At 37.2% G+C, this 26,395-nt stretch overlaps 1 protein-coding gene across 3 annotated transcripts in view; it reads left to right on the top strand.

The window, feature by feature from the left end:
• Nucleotides 1-26,395, top strand: part of snx29 (sorting nexin 29) — a 152,465-nt gene that overhangs the window by 25,773 nt on the left and 100,297 nt on the right. For all 3 annotated transcript variants that reach the window (XM_058792899.1, XM_058792900.1, XM_058792901.1), the window contains exon 14: nt 2,005-2,090. In XM_058792899.1, the coding sequence (XP_058648882.1) occupies nt 2,005-2,090 (86 nt within the window). The remainder of the gene's footprint in view (nt 1-2,004; nt 2,091-26,395) is intronic.

Below are 26,395 nucleotides of genomic sequence, written 5' to 3' on the forward strand. Positions count from 1 at the left end.
TGTTTCTGTGGAGCAGTTCTGTTTAATGTTATGGAATATGCAAGCTTTTATTACAGATAGTGGTGGAGTTTTATTTTAATTGAGGCTGTGAATCAATAAAAATGTAAAAAAAAAAATCTCAGAGTTTTCTGTGATTTAATAGCAATTAATCATGTTAAGTGCAGTTAAAGGGACAGTTCACCAAAAAAAATTAAATTCTGTCAATAATTACTCACCCTCATGTCGTTCCAAAACCATAAGACCTTTGTTCATCTTCAGAACACAAATTAAGATATTTTAGATGAAATCTGAGAGCTGTCTGACCCTGCATAGACAGCCACGTTCAAGGCCCAGAAAGGTAGTAAGGACATTGCTAAAAATAGTCCATGTGACATCAGTGGTTCAACTGTAATTTTCTGAAGCTACAAGAATACTTTTTTTGAATAAAGTCAAAATAATGACTTTATTCAACAATTTCTTCTCTTCCGTGTCAGTTTTTGATCCGCATTCATTAGAGTACCATAACGAATGCGTGTGGTGCTGTTGACGCAGGGGCCGGTGTTTCACTCGAAAGTCATTTATTTACCATTTACTTTAATTTGCCATCAGATGTTGTTGTCATAATGTGTTGCTATGGGTTGCGTCTTGTTTAACTGGGGTGGTTGACTGGTTGTTTTCTAGGCTTGATTGTCTTTATGGGGTGCAGTCTAGCATGTGTTAATGCTTCGTTTAAAAAAAAAAACGCATTATTTTTCACATAATTTATCTTTATTCTACACTGCTCTGTCCCTTCTCCAATTAACGCTCTAATGATTTCCTGGTTTAATGAAGCCCCTCCCTCAGAAATACGCAATGAGCTCAGATTGGTTATTTGCTAAACCGCCTAGAGCGCGTCTAAATGTCACTCCCCTCAGCTCAGTGCATGTGCTTTGGTGTTGTATTGTAAACAATGGTGTTTTGTAAACAAAACGTCAGTATTGCTTATCAATTTGAGCCCGACTGAGACCCAGAGAATATTAATGAAGAGGATTGCGCAGAACCTGTGCAAGCACGGCTCTCTTCCTATTCTCTCTTCCTATTCTCTAAGCAGCGCAGCATGGCCTCTCCCCGCCTTTGTTGCGTGTTCCCGGGGGCGGGGTTTATCTGTGTTTTTGACATCACAAACCTGGGAAGTAACTCGTTGTTGTCCCTACGAGCCGTTTTTGTAGGCATTAAACTTTCATAATTTTAAAAGACGATATCTCCGTTTGCATTGAACTTTCAGTGTCGTAACTTTGCAGATATCATTTATGCTCAAACACCAACATTACACTCCAACTAATGTTAAAAAAGTGAAATTTCAATCAACCACCCCTTTAATTCCACTTTTTCCTTCATGTTGCAATTATTCTGCTTATTGTACATATAAAATACAAGACATTTATATCAGTAGTCCCATATTCATAATTTTGACCACACAGTCTGTTTACAATATCTACCATTGTAACATGTTTACATCTACCAATGCCTATTTGTATATATGTATGCATACATATACACTATACACACTGTATTAATTGTCATTTTTATTTTTTATTTTTTTACATTTGTGCCCGTGGCCATGAGAAACTATCTGCTGATTCCTGTATAAATTGGATTGATTTTAATAACTTTATTATACTTGTAGTGTGCACTAAGCAATAGAAAAATACGAGTGTACTCAATATTCAATGACTTGGATCAGATTGTGGGTGCAGAAAACCTAATCCGGACATCCCTGATAAAATTTTTTAAAATATATATTTTTAATCATTTATTAACAATTATAGAACATGATGAAACTTAAAACAACTTTTAATTAGAAATGTACTCCGTCAAAGTTATCATATTTTAATTAATAGCATGTTATGCTTTGCCTTTATCTATTGTAAAATAACTCCACATGATGTTTCTCTCTTTTTTAATATAAACTAGCTACTTGTTGAACTCACCAGCTTCTATGCACATTTAATCTCTTTTATGATAATTTTATTTTGACTATTTTAGAGAAAATGAGGTTCTGAAGGTCCAGCTGAAGAAGTATGTTGCAGCTGTCCAAATGCTGAAAAGAGAAGGCAGCCAAGGCAATGACGGTAAGGCAGTGTTCTCATACTATAGCATGTTTAACGAAATGTGCCATTTTTATATACTTGGTGGTTTTTTAAAAACTTTTTAAAACTTGTAACGGGATAAAACCACCTATTTAAAGTCAGATACATAAACATGAATGATTTTGTGGAGGAAAAAGGACTGTTAATATTTTCAGTGTCAAAAAACCCAAAACAAAACACAGTTATCTGTGCAGTGATGCGTTGGATCTGCAGACAACCCAAGCCCCTGGAGGGTTTAGAAGGGACCCAAAAATTTCCTAATTAAAAAAAAAATAAAAAATTGAAATATTGCAATGCAGTTGTTCCTTCGCTTCTGCAGACTATTAGCATGTGTGTGATGAATGACATGACATCCCTCTGTGGGATGCTGTCATATGTTTGAACAGCCTGTGTCTATAATTTCACAGTTTTTTCTGCAGTTTGGTGGGAATTTCAATTATCTCTACATCATTTCATTAACAGCTTGCATCAGATGAACATTGTAAGGTTTTTCCATGCAGTAACTTTAGTGTGGTAGCACGGCTCTCATATGCAAAGTAAAAGTGTGCCTTACAGGAGCTGAAATGCGAAGCATTTATCAAAATTCCTGTGTGGGTTGTTTGCTTCTCAGCCCTTTCGATAAATCCAGATAACTGGGTGATGCACACCCAGCAACAGTTGGTTGCAAACCTTTTTGATTGTGCTCTGCATCTCTTTAATGGATTTGACAAACATGCTCATCTTCACAGATCAGCAGTCACAGCTCTCCCAGCTCGTCATTGCATTGCGGTATTACAGTATCAGTCATATCTGTGTGTGGTAGTGTGTTCCCACAGGAGTGAAAGCCTCAGAGAAACCCCAAACGGATGCCTAATAAAGAGTTTTATGCGGCCGGATCATGCTGCGTGTGCTGGGTCTATTATGGCTCCTTGTTGGATGCACCGAGCAGCACTATTGTTGCAAATTTCCCCATTTGCTGTCTATCTTGCTTTCTCTCTCTCCGTTGCTGCAAGAAATAATACTAGAAAAAATAGAGGTGACTACATGCGAGTCTAATTCTCCATTCGAAAACCCAGTGAGCTGCCTATGGAGGCTGGATTTTAAAGCATTGAAAATGTGCTCCCAATTTGATGTTAGGCATAGGAATTCCTTGCCTGCCTTCTTTTTAATCAAATGTTTTGCAGTTTTAGCCACATTTTATGATAGGATTGCATGTATCCTTCACAGAATGACCAGCTCTAGTGATAAGATGAATCTAAGTTGGCGAACAAGAGAAATGCCATTGTGATTTTTTAATTTTTTATTTATGAGTATCGGTTGAAGTAGTTCTTTGTAAATGAGTGATTTTTCAAAAATTAATGAAAATTAAATTAAACAATTTAATGCAAAAAAATCTATTTAATAATTTAAAAATGATTTATTTTTCTTTTTCTTTGATATAATCACAGAATTTCAAGAATTTTCAAAGTTTACATCTCAAAATAAAAAAAAATCTCACATTTCTGACTTTTATTTGTAGTCGCAAGTTTATATCTTGCAATTCTGACTTTATATATTGCAATTTCAAATTTATCAAGAGAAAAATTCTAAATTCTGAGATAAAGTTTTAGTTACCTTTTGTATTATTTTATCCTGTGGCAGAAACAAGCTTCCATACTTAGTTACTCTAATTTGACTTTTTTTTTCTTTAAGTAAATAATTTTCATTTTTAGGTGATTTGTTTTTGTTGTAATGCTTATCATTGAGCTATTATAACTTTGCACAGTATTAAGGTCGTTTCACGCTGAGCGTGATTGTTCCCCTTCTGCTAATTCACGCCTGCACGCTAGGTGGTGCCAACCAACAATGCATTTTTCCTCAGATATGTATCTCATATATGGATTTAATATCGTCCGCTGCTCGATATACTGCATTAAGATAAATAAAGTTTGGTTCTATGCCAGAAACACAAACTATCTATAATGCTTACAAGAAAACATCTTAATATTAGTGCTGTCAATCGATTAAAAAATTTAATCGCGTTAATCACAGTCATGGACTGTGATTTAATCATGATTAATCGCAAATTTAAAATACTAGGATTTACCAGTAAATGTGTTGAAAAAGAAATGCATGACAAGCTAGTTTAAGGAAACAGAACCTTTCACACTTCCGCCAGGTATGAGATAATCCTTATTATTCTTTTATCATTATTCTTTTGTTTTTATTCAGCCATTATCAGCCTTTAAACCGGCAATGAAATGTCTACCAAGCCACATTGCTTCAATCTCAGTATACATTTACCCAACTATTATCAAAAGTATTTCTAAATAAATACAACAAAACATTTCTTGCGACCTTACGTGAAGTATTTTGACAAAATGCATTATGAAGAAGAATTGGACCTGTTCTGCAGGTGCATTAGAGCTAATATTAGCATCAAGCTTCATAAGACAATTCATGAGATTAATAGTACACTTTTACTCAGAACTCAGTTCAAACCACCATTGAGTGTTTGTAATAACTTCCTTTTGCAATCACATGTGGAATTTGGTCGTTTATTGTTGTTAAAATATGCTATTTATAGCCTTTTATATCGCTGCACAAATTAGCATTTCAGATGTACACATTCAACTCAAGTAAATCACATACAGACCATATCTATCGTAATCGTGTGTTTATTATCTTATATAATCTATAGTTGCTGTTGTCATGTTTATTTCTGCTGTGTAAAATCCTTAACATGTATTCTCTGGCTGAAACTCATGATGTTACAACCGCCTCTCTGTTCTTAAGTTGCCAGGTATACATTCCAAGTATAATACACGTTAGTAAAAGGATCTATTTTAATTTTTATTTGTCTATATACACTTTGGGCGGCCGCGGTACATTATAAAAGTAGCCCAAAAAACCGCAACCCACGGCTCTGTAATTTTTTCCAGTGACTGTATTTTCAAAATAGCCCACTTGTGCCGCTACCCTGGCAACACTGATTCGCTGTACCCTCATCACACAATGATAGATAACCTTCCGCGCTGCGATGACGGGAAGAAGTTGGGGTCAAACCTTATCAAACGATTAATTTGCATTTAAAAAAATTAACGCGTTACAATTTTTTTTATTAATCGCATGTGTTAACGCGTTAACGTTGACACCCCTACTTAAAATACAAACAGAAGTAGCATAAGCCACATTTGAAAATTTATATACACTAATTATTAATGTTTTTGCTTAAAACCCACTTTAAACCATCATCGAGTGCTTGTAATAACTTCCGATTGTGATCTATAGTTGATTTTGATTCTGTAATAGGCAGACAAACATACTTTGTATGTTTAATGCCACACTGCTTATTGTCATAAACATACCATGAGCTGCATACAAAACACATACTGAAAATATATCGTCATAATCATATGTCTATTTGCTTTCATATTTCATGTGTAGAAATATATTTCACTCGATTTTTTAAAATACGGAAGATAATCCCCAGTCCGAGGACGTGAACAGTCACGTGTTGTCATCTCAGAATTACGGTAATTACGACATGGCGTGAACGCAGCATAAGTCTTCTAAATGCAACACTCTTGGTATGGTGCGCTGCCTATGTAGAGCATGCACATATGAGGTTAGGTGCTGCCTGTGTTGGCTGTAGACAGCGAGGCAGCTCACTAGATTGTAGAACAGTGCTTAAATGATTCCTCCCTCCATGTCTTCTGGGCTAATGATGTGTCCGTACTGTAATCTTGACTTTGATGTTGAACAGCAACTGAAAAGGATGGTAGGGACACATCAAATTGATATACAAGCGCACAATACAAGACTTTTTCATGTTCTGTCAGACTGTGCGCACATGATATGAGCTCTTTTGAAAGTTTTGCTTTAATGATAGTGTGCTCCCAGTGTGATCTTACGTGAACCCACACTACTAAGATCATGATATTATAAAAAAGAATTCCTTGTGTCTCCCCAAAGTTGAACTGCTATCACGGTATTGCGAGTGTTGAATTAGAACATGCAATTAGATAAATGCCTCGCTCCACCAAAATGTGAAATTGAAGAATCTTTTTCATTCCCGTATCAAATATTCTTTTATTAGGCACTGGAAGTGAACAGGAAATCATGCAAATGAGGAGAGGTTAAGTGTCTTGTCACTTGCAAAGGCTGCAAAGAGAGCAGAAACAGCTGGGGTTTTCGTTTTCTTTTTGTTTCTCTTCTTTTCTCCAGAAATGTGGGTCAAAGGGAGAGTCATCAGTTCTGGGATAACCCAAGCTGAGAGAACCCTACATTTGTCTCATACGATGGATGGTAGTTCTGCAGCTCGTTATTATATAAATGTATCTGTGTAGTTTGAAAAAAGAAGTTACAGGAATGGGTCGCAGTGGTTGACTAGTTGTCCAACAACAGTCAATTAGTGTGGTCCGCAAATTTATATAGATTCTTTTCCTTTTTCTAATTAGCAATCTAACATACTGCTGTTTTTTTTAGCTGACAGTTGGCATCATTTCAGAGAAGTTTCATACTTTTCTAGCTTTTTTCTAACACAAGAACTTAAGGACTTTTGCTATTGGTAAGTATGGCTTGGCATTTAGTAGCAACTATTTTTGTTGAAAGCAGGGGTTTGCAAACTTTTCGACATGACATACCATTTTAATTTTTCTGGTTAACCAGTGTGCCAATACCCTATGTGAAAAAGTGCTTGCCCCCTAAACCTAATAACCGGTTGTGCCACCCTTTTTTAGCAACAACTGCAATCAAGCGTTTGCAAGTCTTGAGGTTACAAACTGATGGCCGGACATTCTCCTTCAGGATTTTCTGATAGAGTGCAGAATTCATGGTTCCATCAATTATGGCAAGTTATCCAGGTTCTGAAGCTGCAAAGCATCCTCAGACCATCACACTACCACCACCATGTTTGACTGTTGGTATGATGTTCTGTTTATGAAATGCTGTGTTGGTTTTACGCTAGATGTAACGGGACACACGCCTTCCAAAAAGTTCAACTTTTGTTGCATCAGTCCACAGAATATTTGCCCAAAAGTCTTGGGGATAATCAAGATATTTTTTGGCAAATGTGAGACAAGCCTTTGTGTTCTTTTTGGTCAGCAATGGCTTTTGCCTTGGAACTCTCCCATGGATGCTGTTTTTGCCCAGTCTCTTATTGTTGAATCATGAACACTGACCTTAATTGAGGCAAGTGAGGCCTGCAGTTCTTTAGATGTTGTTCTGGGTTCTTTTATGACCTCCTGGATGAGTCGTCTTTGTGCTCTTGGAGTAATTTTGGTAGGCCGGCCACTCCTGGGAAGGTTCACCACTGTTCCAAGTTTTCTCCATTTGTGAGTAATGGCTCTGACCATGGTTTGCTGGAGTCCCAAAGCCTTAGAAATGGCTTTATAACCCTTTCCAGACTGAGACATGTAAACTATTTTGTTTCTCATCTGTTTATGAATTTCTTAAGATCGCGGAATGATGTGTTGCTCTTTAAACATGCTTCACTTTGTCAGACAGGTTCTATTTAAGTGATTTCTTGATTCAACAGGTCTGGCAGTAATCAGGCCTGGGTTTGGCTAGTGAAATTTAACTCGGCTTTCTAAAATAATGTGGTTAATCACAGTTCTTTCATGATTTAATAGGAGGGGAAAAGCACTTTTTCACACTGGGCCATGTGGGTTTGGATTATGTTTTCACTTCATAATAAAAATTTTCATTTAAAACTGCATGTTGTTTACTTGTGTTATCTTTGATTAATATTTAAATTTGTTTGGTGATCTGAAACATTAAAGTGTGACAAACATACAAAAAATTAAAAAATCAGGAAGGGGGCCAAGACTTTTTCACACCACTGTAAGCATTTTTAAATAAGATAAAAAAGCAATATTTGATTTTCATGCAAATAGTTTCTGAAGCATTTTTTCATAAATTGTTTTTTAAACTTTTCCAAGGTTCTTTAATAACAGATGTACAACATGACCGTACTGAACACCACTGTATGTGTGTGTGTAACAAGGCCAATTGTGCATTAAAACAGTTTAATCACCGTTCTATATTAATGTGCTGCTTTATTTGATGTGCACACACACACACCACTTGAACACAGAGATCGGAGATTGCGCTGTGCAAGCAGAAACATTCAGGAGCTCATAAACTTGTTGTCAGTGCTGTCCTGTGACATATTAATCGGTACTGAATTGCTACATTATTTTTTTCAGTAACGCGGGGGTAAAATCACTGTTTTTTTATTTAACTAAACTCAACTTCATTGTTTGTACAGAGAGACAGATGCAAGCAATTCACACAAGCAACTTCAATCTCTCTCTCTCTCTCAAAATGGCCATATTTGAAAAAAAAAATAATCGAGTAGTTTGCATCACTGGATATAGCTGTTGGTCATTTAACAAATTGTACCGTGAAACAGTTGATTAATATTAAATGATTTGCAGCTTCATCTTACCTCACTCTCTTTCAACATTAATTCCACTGGAATTCGCGCTCTGTGTCTGTGATGGTGATTTCGTTCGCGATCGAGCCGGCTCTAAGAGCCAATTCTTTGTAGCGAACGAGAAGAGGCGACTCCCGTCGGGGAGAGGCAAATCTTCAGCCAGGAACTGTCTATTTTAGCCCAATTTAGCACTTGTGAATGGTTTGTGTGTTGGTAAGCAATTTTTTATTTACTGTTTTCATAAAAGCCGCCTTCTGCATTTTTTCATTACAAAAAAAACAAAAAACAACACACATGCGGCTAATCACATGGGAGGACAGACTAGGGTCACACCATTATGTGAAAGAGGGAAGGGGACACACGCTCCGAAGATTGCGAGTGTAGTACAGGCCAGGTACACAGAGCGACAGAGAGAGGCAGGGGAGCCGGATTTAAATGCAGGCGCGTTGGTTAAGATAATGGTAGGAAGACACTGTATTGTTGCAACATCGGTCCCATCAGAGAGAGTCTTCTCAAAAACAGGACAAATAATCACGGAGAGGAGAAATCGCATCAGCCCATCCAAGCTGAGGCATCTGATATTTCTGAATGACAACCTGCACTAAAGTCTAATGTATCTTAATAATTTTGCCTTTATTTATTTGATATGTTTGCTGCATAAAAATAAGGCTTTTATGAAAACACTGAATAAAAAATTGCTTGCCAACACACAAACCGTTCACAATTGCTAAATTCGGCTAAAATAGAAGGCTCCAAGTGATACTAAATGAAGCCGCAAGAGCCGGCTCTTCTAAGGGAGCCAAATCTTTGAAAAGAGCCAAACTTCCCATCACTAGTCTGTGAACAGTAAACCCTGCCTACTTTGATTTGCATTGATCCAAAGTCCCTTTTAAGGAAAGTCCGTTCACTCGGCCGCCATACTTGCAACGCCTCCGGGCAGCTCAAACAAGACCAAGTCCTATCTAAATGAATGGGGGAATCCTGAAATCTCAAAAACTGCTTGCTGAAGTGGCAATTAAATTACATATTTCAAATCAGAAACAAAATCTGAAATGAACTGCCCCATGAATGTTGTTTCTTTTGCTCAAATAGTGTTTAAAAAGCTTACTTCAGGCTAGACCAGCCAATGCGCATGCGTAGTTCCAATGCACTTATGACTGCACACGTGCATCGGCTGGTCCAGTTTCTATGGGAACCGGAGCTTCTAACGGCCGCTGCAGTGACGCAATCACTTTACCAATCAACGATTGGCTCTTTCATTTAGAAGGCGGGACTATCCCGCCATATTGCACGTTGCAGTTTCTCCCATTCATAAGTATAGGAGTGAACCGTCTTTGTATTTCTATAGTCTTTGATTGGTCTGAAGTGCCTCGTATGCACGGCGGTTGCGCGAGTGTCCAATAAACGTAGCCTTTCTGAGCATTAGAGATTTATTTTAAAAACAATTGAAAATTTTACTTTACTTTTATTTTGTTTCTTGTGGTTAAATTATACTGTGCTGAAAATCCTTTACCTAATTTGGTGTTCCCTGTCAAAAATGACCAGCCTCTTTTGTAGTTTTTTTTCAGTGTATATCTTCATCAGATATAGTGTACACTCTCAAACTATTCATATGCCGCCCAGGTCTATCACAGTGTGAGATTTTGGCACTCAAATTGCGATGGATTCATTGCTCCATCAGCCCTCCTTGACTTGTAATGCATTCATTACAGAGCCTCTGACAGGCTAAATGAATCTTAGTTCAGAAAATGGATCAGGGTGCTATTTAAAAATGAATAAACGTGCCGGGCTTTCGCCTCTCTCCAATGACAGCCACAGTTAATGAGTCAATGAAGGCCATTCTTCACTGGTGCAGCCAGAAAAGCGTTAATAATTTCATGTTTCGAATTCATTACACGGCGGATTGTATTTACTCATCCCTGTTGGGTTCTGGAAGTGAAGCTGTTTTGTTGTTTGCGCCTCTGTTTCGGTGGAGAGGTGTAGATGAGTGTGCAGCCGTGTGTGGGTAATGTGGGTTATTGTGTTTACTTTGACTAATGCGGATCCCCGTCGTGTGTGAGCGAGCTTGGTCTTTATTAATCAGAGGGGTGCGTTTGCAGCAGAGCGGAGATGAGCGGCCGTGTAGGTGGGGCCAGGTGGTCTTCTGCAAGGGGGATGACGTACCTGATCACCTGTTAATGAACGGTGTTAATGAACATTTTAATCATCACCCGCAGGTTAAACAGGGGACCTCATAACTCGTGTCCGTTATTGCACAGCCGTCGTGCCTGACGATAGAGAGGCTAGGCAGGTGTACACCAGATACCTTGGTGGGAGCACCTGGACAGTGATGGCTTCTATTGCCTGTGGTTATTTTTCATTTACTGTCAAGCCATCCTCCGACGTCTCCACAGATGCTCCCCTCCGGCGACAGAGCGGGCGCTCTGGTTCTTGGCTATGGCGGACCTCGAGATCTTCACTGACAGTCAGAGTGTGATGCCGGCACTAATTTGTGATTCAGGTCCTGCCGTGCCACCCGAGAGAGAAAGAAAGAAACAGACAGGCGAGTAAAAAGGGCAGAGGGTGGACTACATTTGCCCGTCATTACTCAAGCCATTATCTCAGTGAGGTTCAATCTCAAATAAAAAGCACAAGGCAAGACAGGTAAATAAAGACATCAGAATGAAAACTTTTTTTTTTTTACAGCAGTAGTGCAGCAGGATTTTTTCCTCACTAAAATTTTCTTCTGCATGATGCCAACTTTGATAACTCGGAATTGATACAAACATCTTTGAAACTTTGAACAAGTAATCATCACAAAACCTTCACTGGTAAAAATGTGTTGGATTTACTTTAAATATACATTCACCATTTTTGCTTCACATCTGAAGCAATTTTATGTCAAATTAATGAGAAAAAATTTGTTATAAGTATACAAATTTACAAGTTCACTCAACATTCTTTACCTAAAAATATTTAGCACCAATAGAAACTACCAGTTAAATGCAAGTTATGCCAATTTGTCATTTAAGTGCTTTCACATTGAAAAAGATAATTGTTTTAATAATTTTTAATTTTTAATATATATATACACATATATACAGTCCTGCTTCTGGATGGTCCACGTCCAGTGATAATATTTAGTTGACAAATATTTTTCATCATTGACATTTTTTAACAGACAAAAACAAGATGATAGCTAAATAAAAAATAGTTTTAAATGACAAAAACTAAGAGATATACGTTTATATCAACGAATATAAACGATGAAAATGTAAGGGAGGGAAGATTTGGAAAGAGATTCAAGAGTACCGAATTGAGTTCTTTTTCGCATCTTATCATGCTTGAATGGACAAATGTGCACAATATTATGTCAATGTCTATGTCAAAATGTATTGACAAACAAAGTCGGTTATGTCTTAAGTGAATGTGTTATTGATGTTAAGCAAACAACAAAAGAAAAACAGAAAATCACTTCAATGCTCTTGACTGAATCACTTTAGTAGCTTTAATAAGGATTAATTTATATTTAATTTATATTTAATTTATATAAAATATGTCTGATTCAAAGAAAGAAGAACGTTGTTTAAAAAACACATACAGAATATAACCACTGTCTTTTGTTGAAAAGAATACCATATTCTTGTTTCTTTATGAAAAGTTGTTTCATTTATTTTAAGATAAAGACATGTTATACATCACAACAGTTAAATCTGTCTCTGTATTGCATGTTTAGACCTTAATATCATTCATATTATCATGTCAATGTAGGCTTTCTCCAGGAGTATATAATGGGTTTTGAAATTTTAGAGAAATGCTTAAAGGGATAGTTCACCCAAAAATGAAAATTTACTCACCCTCAGGCTATCCAAGATATAGGCTTTTTTCTTCAGTAGAAGAGTAAAAAAGTTTTTTAGCTAAACTGTGGTCCTTAGTGATTCAAAAAATGCAAGTCAGTGGCTGTCTGAATGTCTGTAATCTAAGAATAAAAAAAAAGACAAATCAAGAGAAACAAAATTAATACCCATGGCTCCTGACTATATATTGAGATCTTATGACACGAAATGATCGATCTGTGCAAGAAACTGAACATTATTTACAAAATAAAAAATCACACAATACTAAACTATTCAACTAGTCATTTGTCAGTTATTCACCATAACAGGAAAGTAATGATCAGCTTATTGGTATCTGAATCAGTTTCAATATCAGTGCATTTATTTTAAGACTTAAATATCTATTTATCCAGATATTTGAAGACATAATCATTATATATTGTGATTGTGCAAGAAAATAACAGCAATTTACTTCACACACACACACACACACACACACACACACACACAAAGTAAATTGTAGTCAGGCGAACTGCACAAAATATTTGTTTCTTCTTTGCATTAGTTTGGAGTCTTGCCTGCAGCATCATCCCGTCTCTCTACGAACAAGATCTAAAAGTCTAGTACGAACCATCTAGTAAGAACAAGATCTTAACGTTGTTGTGTTTGACTTGGCTGTTTTCTTCCTGTAGCATCACTGACTTTGTGTTCGTCTTGCACAATGACAGCTATACAGTGAGGGTGAAGTAGAGGGCAACAGATTGTAGGCAGCACAAAGAACCAATGCAACAGTTGCGTTCTGGTGAGTAGCAGCTGCTTATCTGACATTATTCAGATGAAGCCGGACTTCAGAGGCCTATACCATGCTGAGGCTCTCCAGGAATGCTCTGCGCTTGAGCAGACCTGCGCTCATCAGAGAAGCAGCTTGGCGCTTCTGCTCTTATCAAAGTGGGGCCGGCTGTTCTGCCTGTCCCCAGGCCCTGCTTCAAAAAGTGTGAGGAGATGAAGAGTAAACGCAGGTGCTGCTTGTACCTGGCCCATGCTAATGTGCCTCTCAGCATGGTGACTTAAGCTCTTCAACATGCATGATGGTTATCGTGGTTAATTGAAGCGTTTCTTGTTAACCTAGCAGCCAGACTGAGGAGGTGATAGATGCTGGCAAGTTTTTTGCACTTGATAAGCTTTTGGGAGCCAGAACTTTTATGTTTGTTGTCTTTTTATGCGTGACTAATTGTAAACTAATAAGCATGACAGTTGTGTTACATTATAGTTGCGTCAAACTGCAGACAAAATTAAAAAATGTTTTGTGGGTCACCATAGTGTGAATTGCTGTACGCAATCTATTTTATTAGCACATTTTTGAGTCGGGATATATGACAAAAATGTAGGGTGATATCCATCAGGAAAAGCTGAAACAGTAGTATTTTGAGGAGCGTCTCGCTGCAGCCCACAAGATCCAAGGTTCGTGGTTGGATCCAGATCCAACTCCTCCCACCTTACATATACCTAAACCTACCCATCTCCACCCCCTGATCCCTAAACCCACCCCATCTCCACCCCTAAACCTACCAATCTCCATCCCCCTAGATGTGGATCCAACCACGCCCCCTGGATCTTGTGGACTGCAGCGAGCCCTACTTGAGTATTTTTGAAAAAATAAATTATTACATGCTGAATAAAGATTTTGAGGAATTGGGAAAGTACATGGGTTTGATCAGTTCCACTATTAGCTCATTATTAATTGGTAACACTTTAGAATATGGTTAAAAATTTTACAGCGTTTAAAAAAAAAAAAAAAAAATGTGACAAGCCAAAATGGCAAAATATTTAGTGATCTTTAAATGGTCTTAACCATTTTAATCAATAATCACTGTTGTTCCACTCAATGTTAATGGCTTCAAATGGTTCATGAGTAGTTAAATATGTCTCCCAGTTTGTTTGGGTTTAATGCGAGACCAAATATTCACTATAGGGTTCATATAGACTAAGACCAGGCCAAAACATGAGCCTGATGGACAAGCCACTTCTTGATTGTTTTTGCAGTTTGGGCAGGAGCATTGTCTTGTTGAGAAATGACACCTCATCATTCCTCTTTATAAAACAAATTTTCAGCTGTGGGAAGCAAGCCATTCTGCCAATATTCTCTAGTACTCCAAAGTAGAGGTCTTCACGGAGGACCCGAGACCCGAGGACCCGGGACCCGTACGGGTTCGGGTCTATATTTTAAATGGTCAGCCGAGTCCCAATCTACTACTTCGGGTTCCGGGTCTGTTTAACATTGTGTGTAATACCCGAGTCGATCGATTCGGAGAACACCGCACCCGCCAGTGATCAGTGTCAGTCAGCATGCGTGTGTTTTGTAACTTGCAGTTTGTAAAATTAGGATGAGAAAATTGTGAGCGGGAAATAAGGTAAAAAAAAAAAAAAACACGCGTTACCTCAGCCGCCAGAAGCAGAGCGCGGGCGGAGTTAATGTAGCCTACTGCAAGCGGACGGTGATCATGGATTCCTTCATGAGTGATTTGGGGGAAAAAAAGCTGAAACAAAACTGAAGAAGAGACACACCTGTTATTGAACATGCATGCAGTAAAGTGTAACGCACTTTTTGTTCTGCACGTTTTTTGCTAAAAAATAATTGCTCCGAGTCTTTATTACAACCAACAAAAAGTATCGTTATTGTTGCAGAAACGCAACAGTCGAAGTTGACTCGAGATGGAGAAAAGAAAAAAAAACTGGGAAGTTGCATTAGTCATCCGTCACTGACCTTGAAAGAAAGTAGACTTTTAAAGCAATAATCAGTGGATTAAGAAGGCTCTTTCAGTCGGCAATAGAGAGGAATGAACAGCCAACATGGATGGAAATTTATTGTCTAGGAGGATTGTATGCATCGCAGTCAGGGAGAAGGCTACTAACAGTAATAAGGGAATTTTTTTTCTTGCAACTTGTTATTGACTTAATAGCAGTTTGTTGTGCAATATGTGCCGATCGGGTGCAGTCGAGTCTGTGTCTTCCCAGCCAGGTTCGGGTCCAACTTTCGAATAATGGTCGGGTCCGGGTCGGTTCGGTGCAGCACATTTACGGGTCTCTTTGGGTTCGGGTACGAATTTTTGGACCCGTGAAGACCTCTACTCCAAAGCATTAAGTGACTGTTCACAGTAGGCCTGCACGATATATCGTTTCAGCATCGATATCACGATGTGCACATCTGCGATAGTCATATTGCAGGATGTGCAATTTTTAGTATAGACTACTGATTGTTCGTGACAGCTGTCGCCACGCTGTCTACACTGGACGCGACAAAGTGACCGTTGCAAATCCTTTGAACTTTGTGTTAGTACGTCATAAAAAGAATGAGGGATTTACTCGCGGGATTTGCCGCATCCAGTGTAGACAGCATCACTGATTATAATGGGTTCTATTGTATTTTGTTGCGTTGCGCCACGCCGCTCTGCTCGCGCCCATTGTAGACACGGTGAGAGCCACTCAGATGCATGTGAACACTGAATTCCGTTCATCTCCGCGTCTGTTTGTGTCTGAAATGACACACATGCGCAAAACTGTCAAAATGCATGTCTCTGCAAGTATCCTTGTAAACACGGTTGCTTATGGCTTAGGTGAAGGTGAATAATTGATAAAGAAAATGGATAGTATGGTTCACAGCAGTTTAATGTTCCAAAGGCTTTCTGTGTCGTGAATGTTAATCAAACAACAAAACACATAGAGAAAAATCACTTTTGTAGCTTTAACACAGATTTATTAGATTTAATTCATACAGTGAAGACTATGCAGTGTTATTTTACATTTGATTATTCAACCAGTATACCTGAATACTGTTAGACTTACCGGAAAAATATAAAGCACTGTTTATTTAATTTATATCTTTGTTCTATTATATTTATCTATGTTTTTAATTAGTTTATTTCTCTATGCTGATTTACTCACCTACAAAATCACCCCGATCATTGATATTTTTTTCCAAATAGAACTTTCCAAGTCATCATCATCTTCATATCGCAATATATATTGCAGAAATATCACAATGTGAGTTTTTTCGAATATCGTGCAGCCCTAGTTCACAGTGAAGTAGTTCACCAGCACCAGCAGGTAAAAAGGCTCCCCACACAATGACACTTATTCATCCACGCTGCAGTGTGGTAGAGATGCATTTATTATTATATTTCTCATCAGATCTTCAGAGACACCGCTCTGGAACATTACCATGCAACTCGTGTTTTATCGTGATTCATCACAAAATCAGACTTCCCATATTCTGACTTAATTCTGTCTTTGATGTTTTTCTGAGATAGCAATGGCTTTTTAAGTAGTGCATTTGCTTAAATTTTGCATATTTCCTGACCAATAATTTGTGGTTATGACAATTAAAAGCTTAGTGTTCAACCATTTTGGGCTTTGTCCATTTATTGCCCATTTAGATTATATATATATATATATACACACACACACACACACACACACTACTGTTCTTTTTTAAATTTAGTTTGCTTATAATAGTTTAATGTTAATTTATACAATTAGAAACATTTAGAAAAGGTTTTTCATTGTTAATTTATGATACCTGTTGCATTAGCTAATAAATTTAATGTACACTAGATTGTAAATTGTCACTAATCAATAACAGCAGTTATTCATTACATTGTTTAGTGTAATATTTGATGTGTTTTGCTGGCTACTAATAAATTTGGCTTAAGGTTAATAATATTTAAAAGTAACAGATTTAAAGGACTTAATTTCAGAAGTAATACTCATTAATACCTGACTGTTGATGTAGTGTCCTGCTGGGACAAGACAAATCTGAATTTATCGATATGTAAAGACTGATTAGGCTAAAATTATGTAACATTTTTGTGAGGAATAATGAGAACATTTTGTCTTAATTTTTATTAAGGCTTAGGTTACCCTTTCAAGACTAATTGGTTCTGTGTGCTGCTTGGTTTTTTTTAATGTAATGATTTGCAGTTTTTCAGTAAAAACTGAATGATTTAATTATTTTTCTCATCATCCGATCCTATTAGGCCAGAAAATGTGAACTGAGAAAGATCAACAAGCCCTTCTCCAAGATACTGAAACAAAACGTTTCTTCTCTTGTCTCAAAGCAACCTGATGCTCCCTTGAAAAGCTTCCGCCGCTTTGGGGTTACATAATTCTCCATTTTCGAAGATTTCCAGTTGCCCTTGTCTGTAATGTGAAGCAGTACCTTTGCCCTCATATTTTATGCTGCATAATGGTGTCTGTGCATTAATTATGCAAACAGACATTTTGACATGGTTTTTTCATGCATATTTTGATGCAGCTGACCCCATGATCTCGGAACGTTTTAGGATTTTAGTGCTTCCTTTCTGCTGACACACTGAAACTTTTATGCAGAGTACAATAGATGCGAGAAGGTAAAATGTTTTCCTCCCTTCTTTCTTGCAGCAAACTGTTTGAGCTGATTTACATTATTCCTTGCATCTCTGAGTTCATCAATGTGACATCTGATATAAATTTAGCCAAAACCAGGAACTATTGGACCATCTGTTTGCTCCAGCTGAGCTCACCTCATAAACGTCTCAAACAGCAGCTGCCGTCACTATTACAGAGAAAAGAAATTGTTCCAGCATCATTAGACCTACAGGCTTTTCAAATACGACTGTGTTATTTCTGATTCATGCTCTTTTCCTTGTGCTAATTTTTGGACTATAATGGGTTTTCAAGGGAAAATATTCATGGGCTGCCAAATTAGATGAACATGTAGGACAGCTTGTGTATTGAAATGCTTGAGGTCAGTTCGGTTCGGACTCATCACGTTTGAGCCGAGGAGCCTTTTTATCAGAAATACGTGCCATATGACTGTGAGGGAACAGCCATCTAAAGTTCGCATCACAATACTCAATCTTATTACCACTTTGCCACTGGTGACTTAATATCTAATGGCAGTTTAATCTGAACAGTAATTAGATGCCTGGCTGATTAAATCGGATATGCATGTTGAAGCTTATTTGTGTATTTGCATAGATGCCAGGGGAGGAGGTTGCCTCAATTTCCTGCAAGAGAATGTCCTTCTTCAGCCTTGAATGTTCCCCATCAATATACAGCAGTTCATTGAGCAGGTTCTTCCTTTTAGTTGAGTATCTGTGAACAATTTGAGACAACTTTATTGGACTTTATTTCTTGTGGACTTCAGAGAAAGTTTTAAAATTTTTTATGTTGTTTGGTTTTGGTTTTAATGCGTTGGTTTGGTTTGTGTTTTATCTATTTTTTTTTTTTTTTTCAACTTGGTTGTTTGACTCTGCACCAAATGCTTCAAATGGGAAGGGCATTATCATTTTATCTAAATATCTATCTATTTTGAAGCATTGTAGCCCATTTCTTTAAATGCAGCATACTGTTTGGAGTAAATAATGACAAAATTTTTGGGTGAACTATCCCTTGAATTGTTTTGTGAATAATGTGCGCGACATATGGACATAACGTCACTGGCCTAATTTCTACAGCCATGCGTTTCCTCTAGATTATATTTTTGGGTTTGACCGTTCAGTGCTGAGAGCCTCTGGATATTTAGATTTATCACGTAAAGATGCTCTGAGAAAAGAGCTGCTATGCGTTTACTGCTCATCCTAGTGTGCATGGACTGAAATCTGCCCACAGGGAGGAAGTGATTCTCAGTGAAATTGCTCAGAATAACATCTTTCTCAGAAGTTGCTATGTAGTAACCTTGCGGTCCTTTATTCGTAATGATTTAAATATGGAAAATCGCTCTGCCATCTGCTGTCAGGAAATGTTCTTAATGGAAACTGGAAGGTGTTCTCTGACTCATTTCTGCATTATTTTTCAACAATAGGAAAATAATTCGCTGACAAGACTAGTGAATTTTTGTTTGACGTGTTTTGTTTTTATTAGTTACATTAATATTCTAACTAAGGCTGGGGGAAATAATGGTTACATGACACCTTTGATTGAACATGATTGTGAAATTTAAATTGCGGGTTGCTTGGAAATGAGATGTGAGGTGGATGCTTGTGCGGTGAGTATTTGAGACCTGATTCGGTTAGTGAAGGTGTCATATTTAATATGCTGGTGTCTCAGTTCAGGTAGCACAAGATGAAAAAGCCCACAGCACTCTATATGACGCCTGTTGGAATGGAGAAATACTTCATGTAAATTCTGTCCTTGATTGTGGTCACTGTGATTTACACGCTGACTGTCATTTGCTTCAGGGGAGACACCAGTCGTTCAGTAATTACAGCCCATCCTTTAATGGTTTTTTTTGATCACTATGTTTAACCCTACTAGATGTTTATGTGTGAGATTGCTCACTAAATGGAATGGAGTAGGGTATTTATTTAAAAAGTACTCTAGTACTATAGTTGAAGGGAAAGGTGATGTAAAAATCTGACTTTAAAAAAAGTGGTCCAATGTCACGACTTGGCTGGATTACCTGAACGATTTATATTTCAAATAAAAAAATATAAACATAAATGAGTTATTTATGCAATGACCTTTTTAATAATGCACAAGTAGTCCCATTATAGAGTCTGCATATTTGCATTTTCTTAAAATATCCATAAACCAGCAATGAAATATTTCGATTTTTTTAATATAGTGAAACAACGTTAAATGATCAAACTAGCACATTATTATTCCACATACAGTACCATGCGTCAGTGCTGCAGGGAAATATGAAATGTTGCTGCTTCCTCCTTTGCAGTTCCCCAAACTTTGAGAGGCTGAAGGAGCTTTAACTTTTTTTGGGGCAGGAAAAAAAAAAAATTCCTTGATCGTTTTCTTGGAACAACGGGTTTCTTTTTGTCAGAGCTCCCTCAGATTCTTTGAAGAAATGTTGCCCCCACTTCAAAATATAACAGTACGTCCTGCATTCGTAGGCAATGCTCATTGTCACTGTTAGTGATTTAACACTACTGTTGAGGGTCAGCAAGATTTTTAGCACATTTATTCAGCATTAAATTAATCAAAAGTGGCAGTAAAGAGATTTATAATGTTACAAGATGTTACTAATGGCTGCTGAAAATTCAGCTTTGCTATCACAAGAATAAATTTCCTTTGAAATATTATATATTCCAATAAATTAGTTATTTTAAATTGTAATAATCACAGTGATTGATTAGCCCACATTGTAAATTACTCTCGTTGGTGCAATGTGTACAGCTGATTTAGATGCATGTCTCAGCTGATTTAATTCATATCTCATAACCTGTAGCCAGCCACCACTCTGAATCTCCCGGGGACTGAGATGTAGCTGTCCTCTGCTCATGGGATATTACTGTGGGTCAGAGGTGGTGCACTGATGGCCTCTCCAGCGGGATTCATTTCAGCATCCTCCAGAAGAACGTGCTCTCTGTCCCTGCTGATGAATGCTGGGAGTGTGAGGAGAGTATCGTAGCCAGTGTCAGGCATCTAGCTCTCATAATAGAGCACGATAGCATCAGACTAGCACTGAGCCCCACTGCCAAGCAAGATATGGCCTCCTCTGCACTCGTTCCCAAACCTCAAAATAGGAAATGTCTAAATTACACTTGCTAATAGCATGCCGTGATGGCGATTCTTCTATTTTGCCCTCCCGTCGCTTGGTTTTTAATTCCCTTTCTATCAGGAACAGAGCACATCTCATTTGATATGAAATGAAAGGCTTTCTCTTATCAACAATTTGAAAAGAAGAGTAGCGGGGGGCAGGAGAGGACTTTTGCATGTGGCCACGTCGCAGACACCCAACCTCCTGTCTTTTTATAAACAGATGGGGATATCAGGACTTTATGCACACACCCCACTTGCCATCATTGAATGATTAAAGGAATTGATTAATATACTAATCAAATGCAAAATCTGGCTTAGTTCACTGCATTTTATAATTTAATTTTGCAAAGATTAGTGTGATGGCTTTTTGAATCCAAGCCCCCCATTGTCCAAATATATTGTCCTCTGGTATTTCTGCTGTAATTGTGACAGTGTTGCTTGTTTTCAAACTTTTTTTATTAACAAAAACTGGGAATATGTTTATATTTTTTAAGTTACTGATATATTTATATTACATGAATGTATTTAAGTTAATTAACCATGATTCATGTTGTGACTCCAGAATACTCAAGGTTCTCTGCAATGCATGCTCTCCAAAAAAACCAGTAGTGATTGAGGAAAAATAAATATAAAAAAATAAAATAAAATAAATGTTTTATTTAGGTAATTGATTTTAAGTTATTCTGTTACCTCCTTGGAAATTTGCTGAGGCCTACTGGTCTAATAATTATTGATTTTTTTTTCATTATTAAATTGTCATTGATGATTATTTATTGGTGATAATTGTATTGATTATTAATTACCTTTGTTGATTTGTTTCTTTGATAAATGTATTAATCTAATAAAAAGGCCCTAATTACATTTTTTGCATTTTATTTATTATTCTCACTACTCTTTTCCAAACAAATAAATAAATAAATAGTAAATAGTTGACTAAAAATAGTCCACACTTAGCGAATGTGTTTTTATCTTATTTTTGCTTTTGTTAACACTATGGGTTACATGCTTTAGTGTAGGTGGTACATTTTTCAAATATTGTTGAGTATTTTAGCGCCACTCGCTGATTTCTGAATTGGTGCAATACGTGCAGCAATCAATGTAATATATAGCTTCCAGATTCACATTGATCTTGTTTCGGATAAAACTGAACACGTTTTTAGCGACACTCACTGGACATTTTGAAAGTGTTGCAGAACGTGCAAGAAACATAATTTTGCTGGAATGTCGCTACATCTACGCATATATTCCAGTGAGCCTAGGTTGTTCGTTTAGGATATAATTGCATGTGACATAACTTCGAGTGAAGTCAGGCCAAAACAAATACTGCTTCTCGGGTATTTCAAACTTCTTTCTAATCCCAAGCGAAGAACGAATAAGCACTTATTGTATAAAATTGAGCACCGAACAAGGGTGATGTTGTACTGAATATCAGCACAGCATCCTTTTTCACCAGAGAATATTCTCAATTCAAGTTATTTTGTACATTACCACTGTATTATAACCAAACCATTATGGGAATGTCTCTGAGGAAAAATCAAAGTATAGTCCCACATTCTCTTCATGTCATCAGTCCTTGGGGCTGATGGACTAAAACAAAAAAACTATCCAGGCATGATGATTAGTATTCAGACGTTGTGTAGGACTCCCCTACCACATTCAAGAACTCGCCTAATGTTGCCCCTTGAGACTGCTTGAATGCTGCTTTTTTCCTCTTTGTTTTCTGGTGGCTGGATGTTGAAATAATTGATTTGACCTACTTTAACATTTGTCATTAGTCATCTGCAAGTTTATCAGCCACGGTGCATTTAATTACGGTGAAGAGGCAAATTAATAGTCTGTAGGCTCTGGTCCCTCTCATGGGGAGGGGGATTTCCCTTTACCGCTGTCAGGACTATTAACACAATAACGAAAAAGCAATTAGATTGACTTTTAGAAATGGCAGTCAATTACACTGGCTGGAACTAGATTGTTGAGTATCCGATAATGTTGCTTTCCGCTAATAAAAACAAGCATCCCCACCACCCCTCTCGCTTAAGCAATGCAGGATGAGTTAAATGACCCAAAAGCACTGGTTTAGGGGCACTCTGTCTACCTCAAGTCTATTTTCAAGGCGAAACGGTGTTTGTGGTGACTCTAATAACCGGCCATCAATGAATGTGTCATTCATGGGTTATATTAAGGCCACTGAAGGGTAGGGGAGGATGATTTGAATCCTCATTATGGCTTGTAGCCTGTGATGTTTTCAGAATTTCACGATTAATGAGCCACAACAAGGCTGGTTCCATGTTTTTAGTGCAGCTGACGTTATCAGGTCAAGTTTCTTAAGCTAACAGCTTTGATCTTAATGTGAATAATGAGGATTTTATTTCTAACACACACACACACACACACATACACAGATAAGTATACATAAATTTATACTAAAGAACTATATGTGAAGTCAAGTGGGAAATCGAGGGTGATATTATCTAGTCTTCTTCCTAATGTTTTAGAAGATTTTTTACTGGTGCTGTACAGTTTAGAATAACAAAACTGAAGTTTGTTCTGTTTGATGTACTCCATTACACATGCTGACTCTGAGATATATAGGTGGTCATGTTTATGTAAATGATCAAGCTTTCTCAAAGTAAACATATCAGTTTGTTTGGTTTTTACCAGAAAAAAGGTTATTTTTGTTTTATTCATTACATATTTTCTCTTACTGATCTAGAAAAGCATGCGGATTCTTACAAGGAAGCCATTGGCAGATTACAAGCTAAATCAGGCCTGGTTATTTTAACCAAATTGCTAAAAAAAAAAAAAAAGGGATTCCTTAATAATGCACTGGCCGCTTTCCTTCTCCTTATGAAAATTTGTAAGGCATAGCATTACCATGTTGCTTAGTAATCTCTCTTTTTATTTCTTAAATTAAAAATTAAATAAAAAATTAAAGTGTTGGCTATAAATGATTTTGGCTGAATTGATATCAAACGGATATATATATCTCAAATGTTTACTTTCATTTTAGACATAACCAACTGTGGTTATATGTAAACCTTGTGTGTTTTGACAGTATTAGTGCAAAAGATAAGAGAGTCCAGTAATTAGGCGCTGTTTGACAGTGTGCGTGCGCTTCATGTGTATCCGCTGAGAAATAGCGCACGTCAGAACAGCCTGTAAATGTAATGTTTAACCAGCAAGGCGTTAAAGCACATGCAGATGTACTTATGTGACTGCGAAGTGCAGTGTCCCATGAGTGCAACTCTACTACAGACTTAACATTTGATGTGAATGCAAGTCGCATTGTACATATTGAGCCGGAGGCGCCAGAACTGCAGCTCATAGAATGTGTGCTGTAGCACGATACAACGATATTTCTTCAAAAGCAGATCGTGGAGACATATTTATCGCCCACGATCAAAAATCGGCATATCGCACACCTAATATATATATATATATATATATATATATATATATATATATATATATATATATATATATATATATATAAATATATATATATATATAAATATATTTCAGATATCTGCTGTTTATTCAAGGGCCTGATTACACAGCAGATGCCCTTTCTTTGATGCTGGAAAAACAGCCAGTGACGCAAGAAATTGCCTCAAGGATTTTGTTTTGTGATATAAAAATAGTGAAGTACAAGGGGAAAAATGGTAACACGGCCACGACAAACTCAAAATTACACAAAAAAGATTAACCCAGTAGAGTACCTTTACTGAAACTTACACAAGATGAATTTATTGAGGTCCCTACATCAAAGAGAAAAGCAGAACAACTCAGTCTGTGCCTCCTCTGTCTTTTAAATCACCTATTGTTGGCTAATTTCTTCAGTCTGATTGAGGTCAGATGTTGATGGAGGAATGAGGGGTTCAGATGTGTAAGCTGGAAGATTATAAGCAAACTTGCTCTTCAGAACCCTCTGCGTTTGCCCTCTAAGGTGCGATGAGTGTTTGGTATGCAATTTCACGTCTGGGCGTCAAATTGACTGCGTCCTGTACTTAGTTGAGATCGCTCACTGATGGAATGATACGCTGTTGTTATCTCAAGCTGTCTCACAGGAAGCGACTGCTGCATGATGGGAAAATGGATGGAGATTACTTTGATCAACACTCTCATTAACTCTCTTCGTTTTTTTTTTTTGTTGTTTTTCCAGCACGTAAACAGACACTAATTTTGCATATGTCTGTCAAACCTACGTTCATTCACTCACATAGTAGACTTGTACGATTTTTTGTTCTCCTCTTGGTTTCTTGAGATGCAAGTTCTCTAAGAACGTTTTGACAGAATTGGGGTTAAAAAAGAACCATCTGAAATTCATAAAGAAAATATAATGATAACCCACACCACCGTATGGGTCTCTCAGGACAGCCCAGACTGAAATGATCTATTTTTAATTCAGGGAGCTGTTGTTGGTGTTTTATCTTTACAGTCATTAAAACTTCTCTAATGCCTGAAAACAAATCAATTTGATGAGGTCCACTGCTATTAGGTGTCCTCCTGTTTGGCATAGCTATTAAATATAACTTTTGCCTTAACATAAATTACCCTTACATAGACACACATCTAATCTGCAGTTACAGTTTAGAAATTGTATAACCTTTTTATGATCATGATGACCCAAATTGCTTTTTAAGCCTTATACATGAAATAGTCTCAACTAATGTTAGTTTGGGTTACACTTTATTTTAAGGTGTCCTTGTTAAAGTGTAATTATACGTTTAAGTACTGAGTAAAATTAATTAAAGGGTTAGTTCACCCAAAAATTTAAATTCTGTCATTAATGACTCCACTGAACGTAAACAACGAATGCTGTTCTGTGTCAGATGCGTCACGCGGATAAGTTGTTTATGTTCTGATCAAAGTGTAAACAGCGTAAACAACGCAGACAATGTATCCGCATGACGCAGCTGACACAGAACAGCATTCGTTGTTTACATTCAGTGGATACTCTCCAAAATGGCGATGCGGAGGAGACGAATTGTTGAATAAAGTTGTTATATTTGTTTTCTTTTGCGCACAAAAAGTATTCTCGTAGCTTCGTAAAATTACGGTTGAACCCCTGATGTCACATGGATTATTTTACCGATGTCCTTGCTATGTTTCTGTGCCTTGATCGTGTTAGGAAAAATATCTTAATTTGTGTTCCGAAGATTGAACGAAGGTCTTGGTAATTAATGTAATTAAGTAATTAATGACAGAATTTTCATTTTTAGGTGAACTATCCCTTTAACTACATGTACTTACAGTACTATATGGGTAGGGTTAGGATTAGGGTTTGGCTATGCATGTAATTATGCATAATTTATTGAGTAAGGAATAATTGACGACGGGCCGTTGGATTATTAGAAAAATAATGCACACCCGAGGTGGTGATGCGGTCACGACGCGAAGCGGAGGTGTGCATTATTTTTCTAATAATTCAACGGACCGAAGTCAATTATTCCGCTTATACTACGGTTGCCACACCTCAAGACATCGATCAGACGATATATTTCAAGGCATTCGTCCAGTATTTCTACTTAAATCGCTATTGTAAG

The sequence above is a fragment of the Onychostoma macrolepis genome, chromosome 12 (assembly GCF_012432095.1).
Source record: "Onychostoma macrolepis isolate SWU-2019 chromosome 12, ASM1243209v1, whole genome shotgun sequence".
NCBI lineage: Eukaryota > Metazoa > Chordata > Actinopteri > Cypriniformes > Cyprinidae > Onychostoma > Onychostoma macrolepis.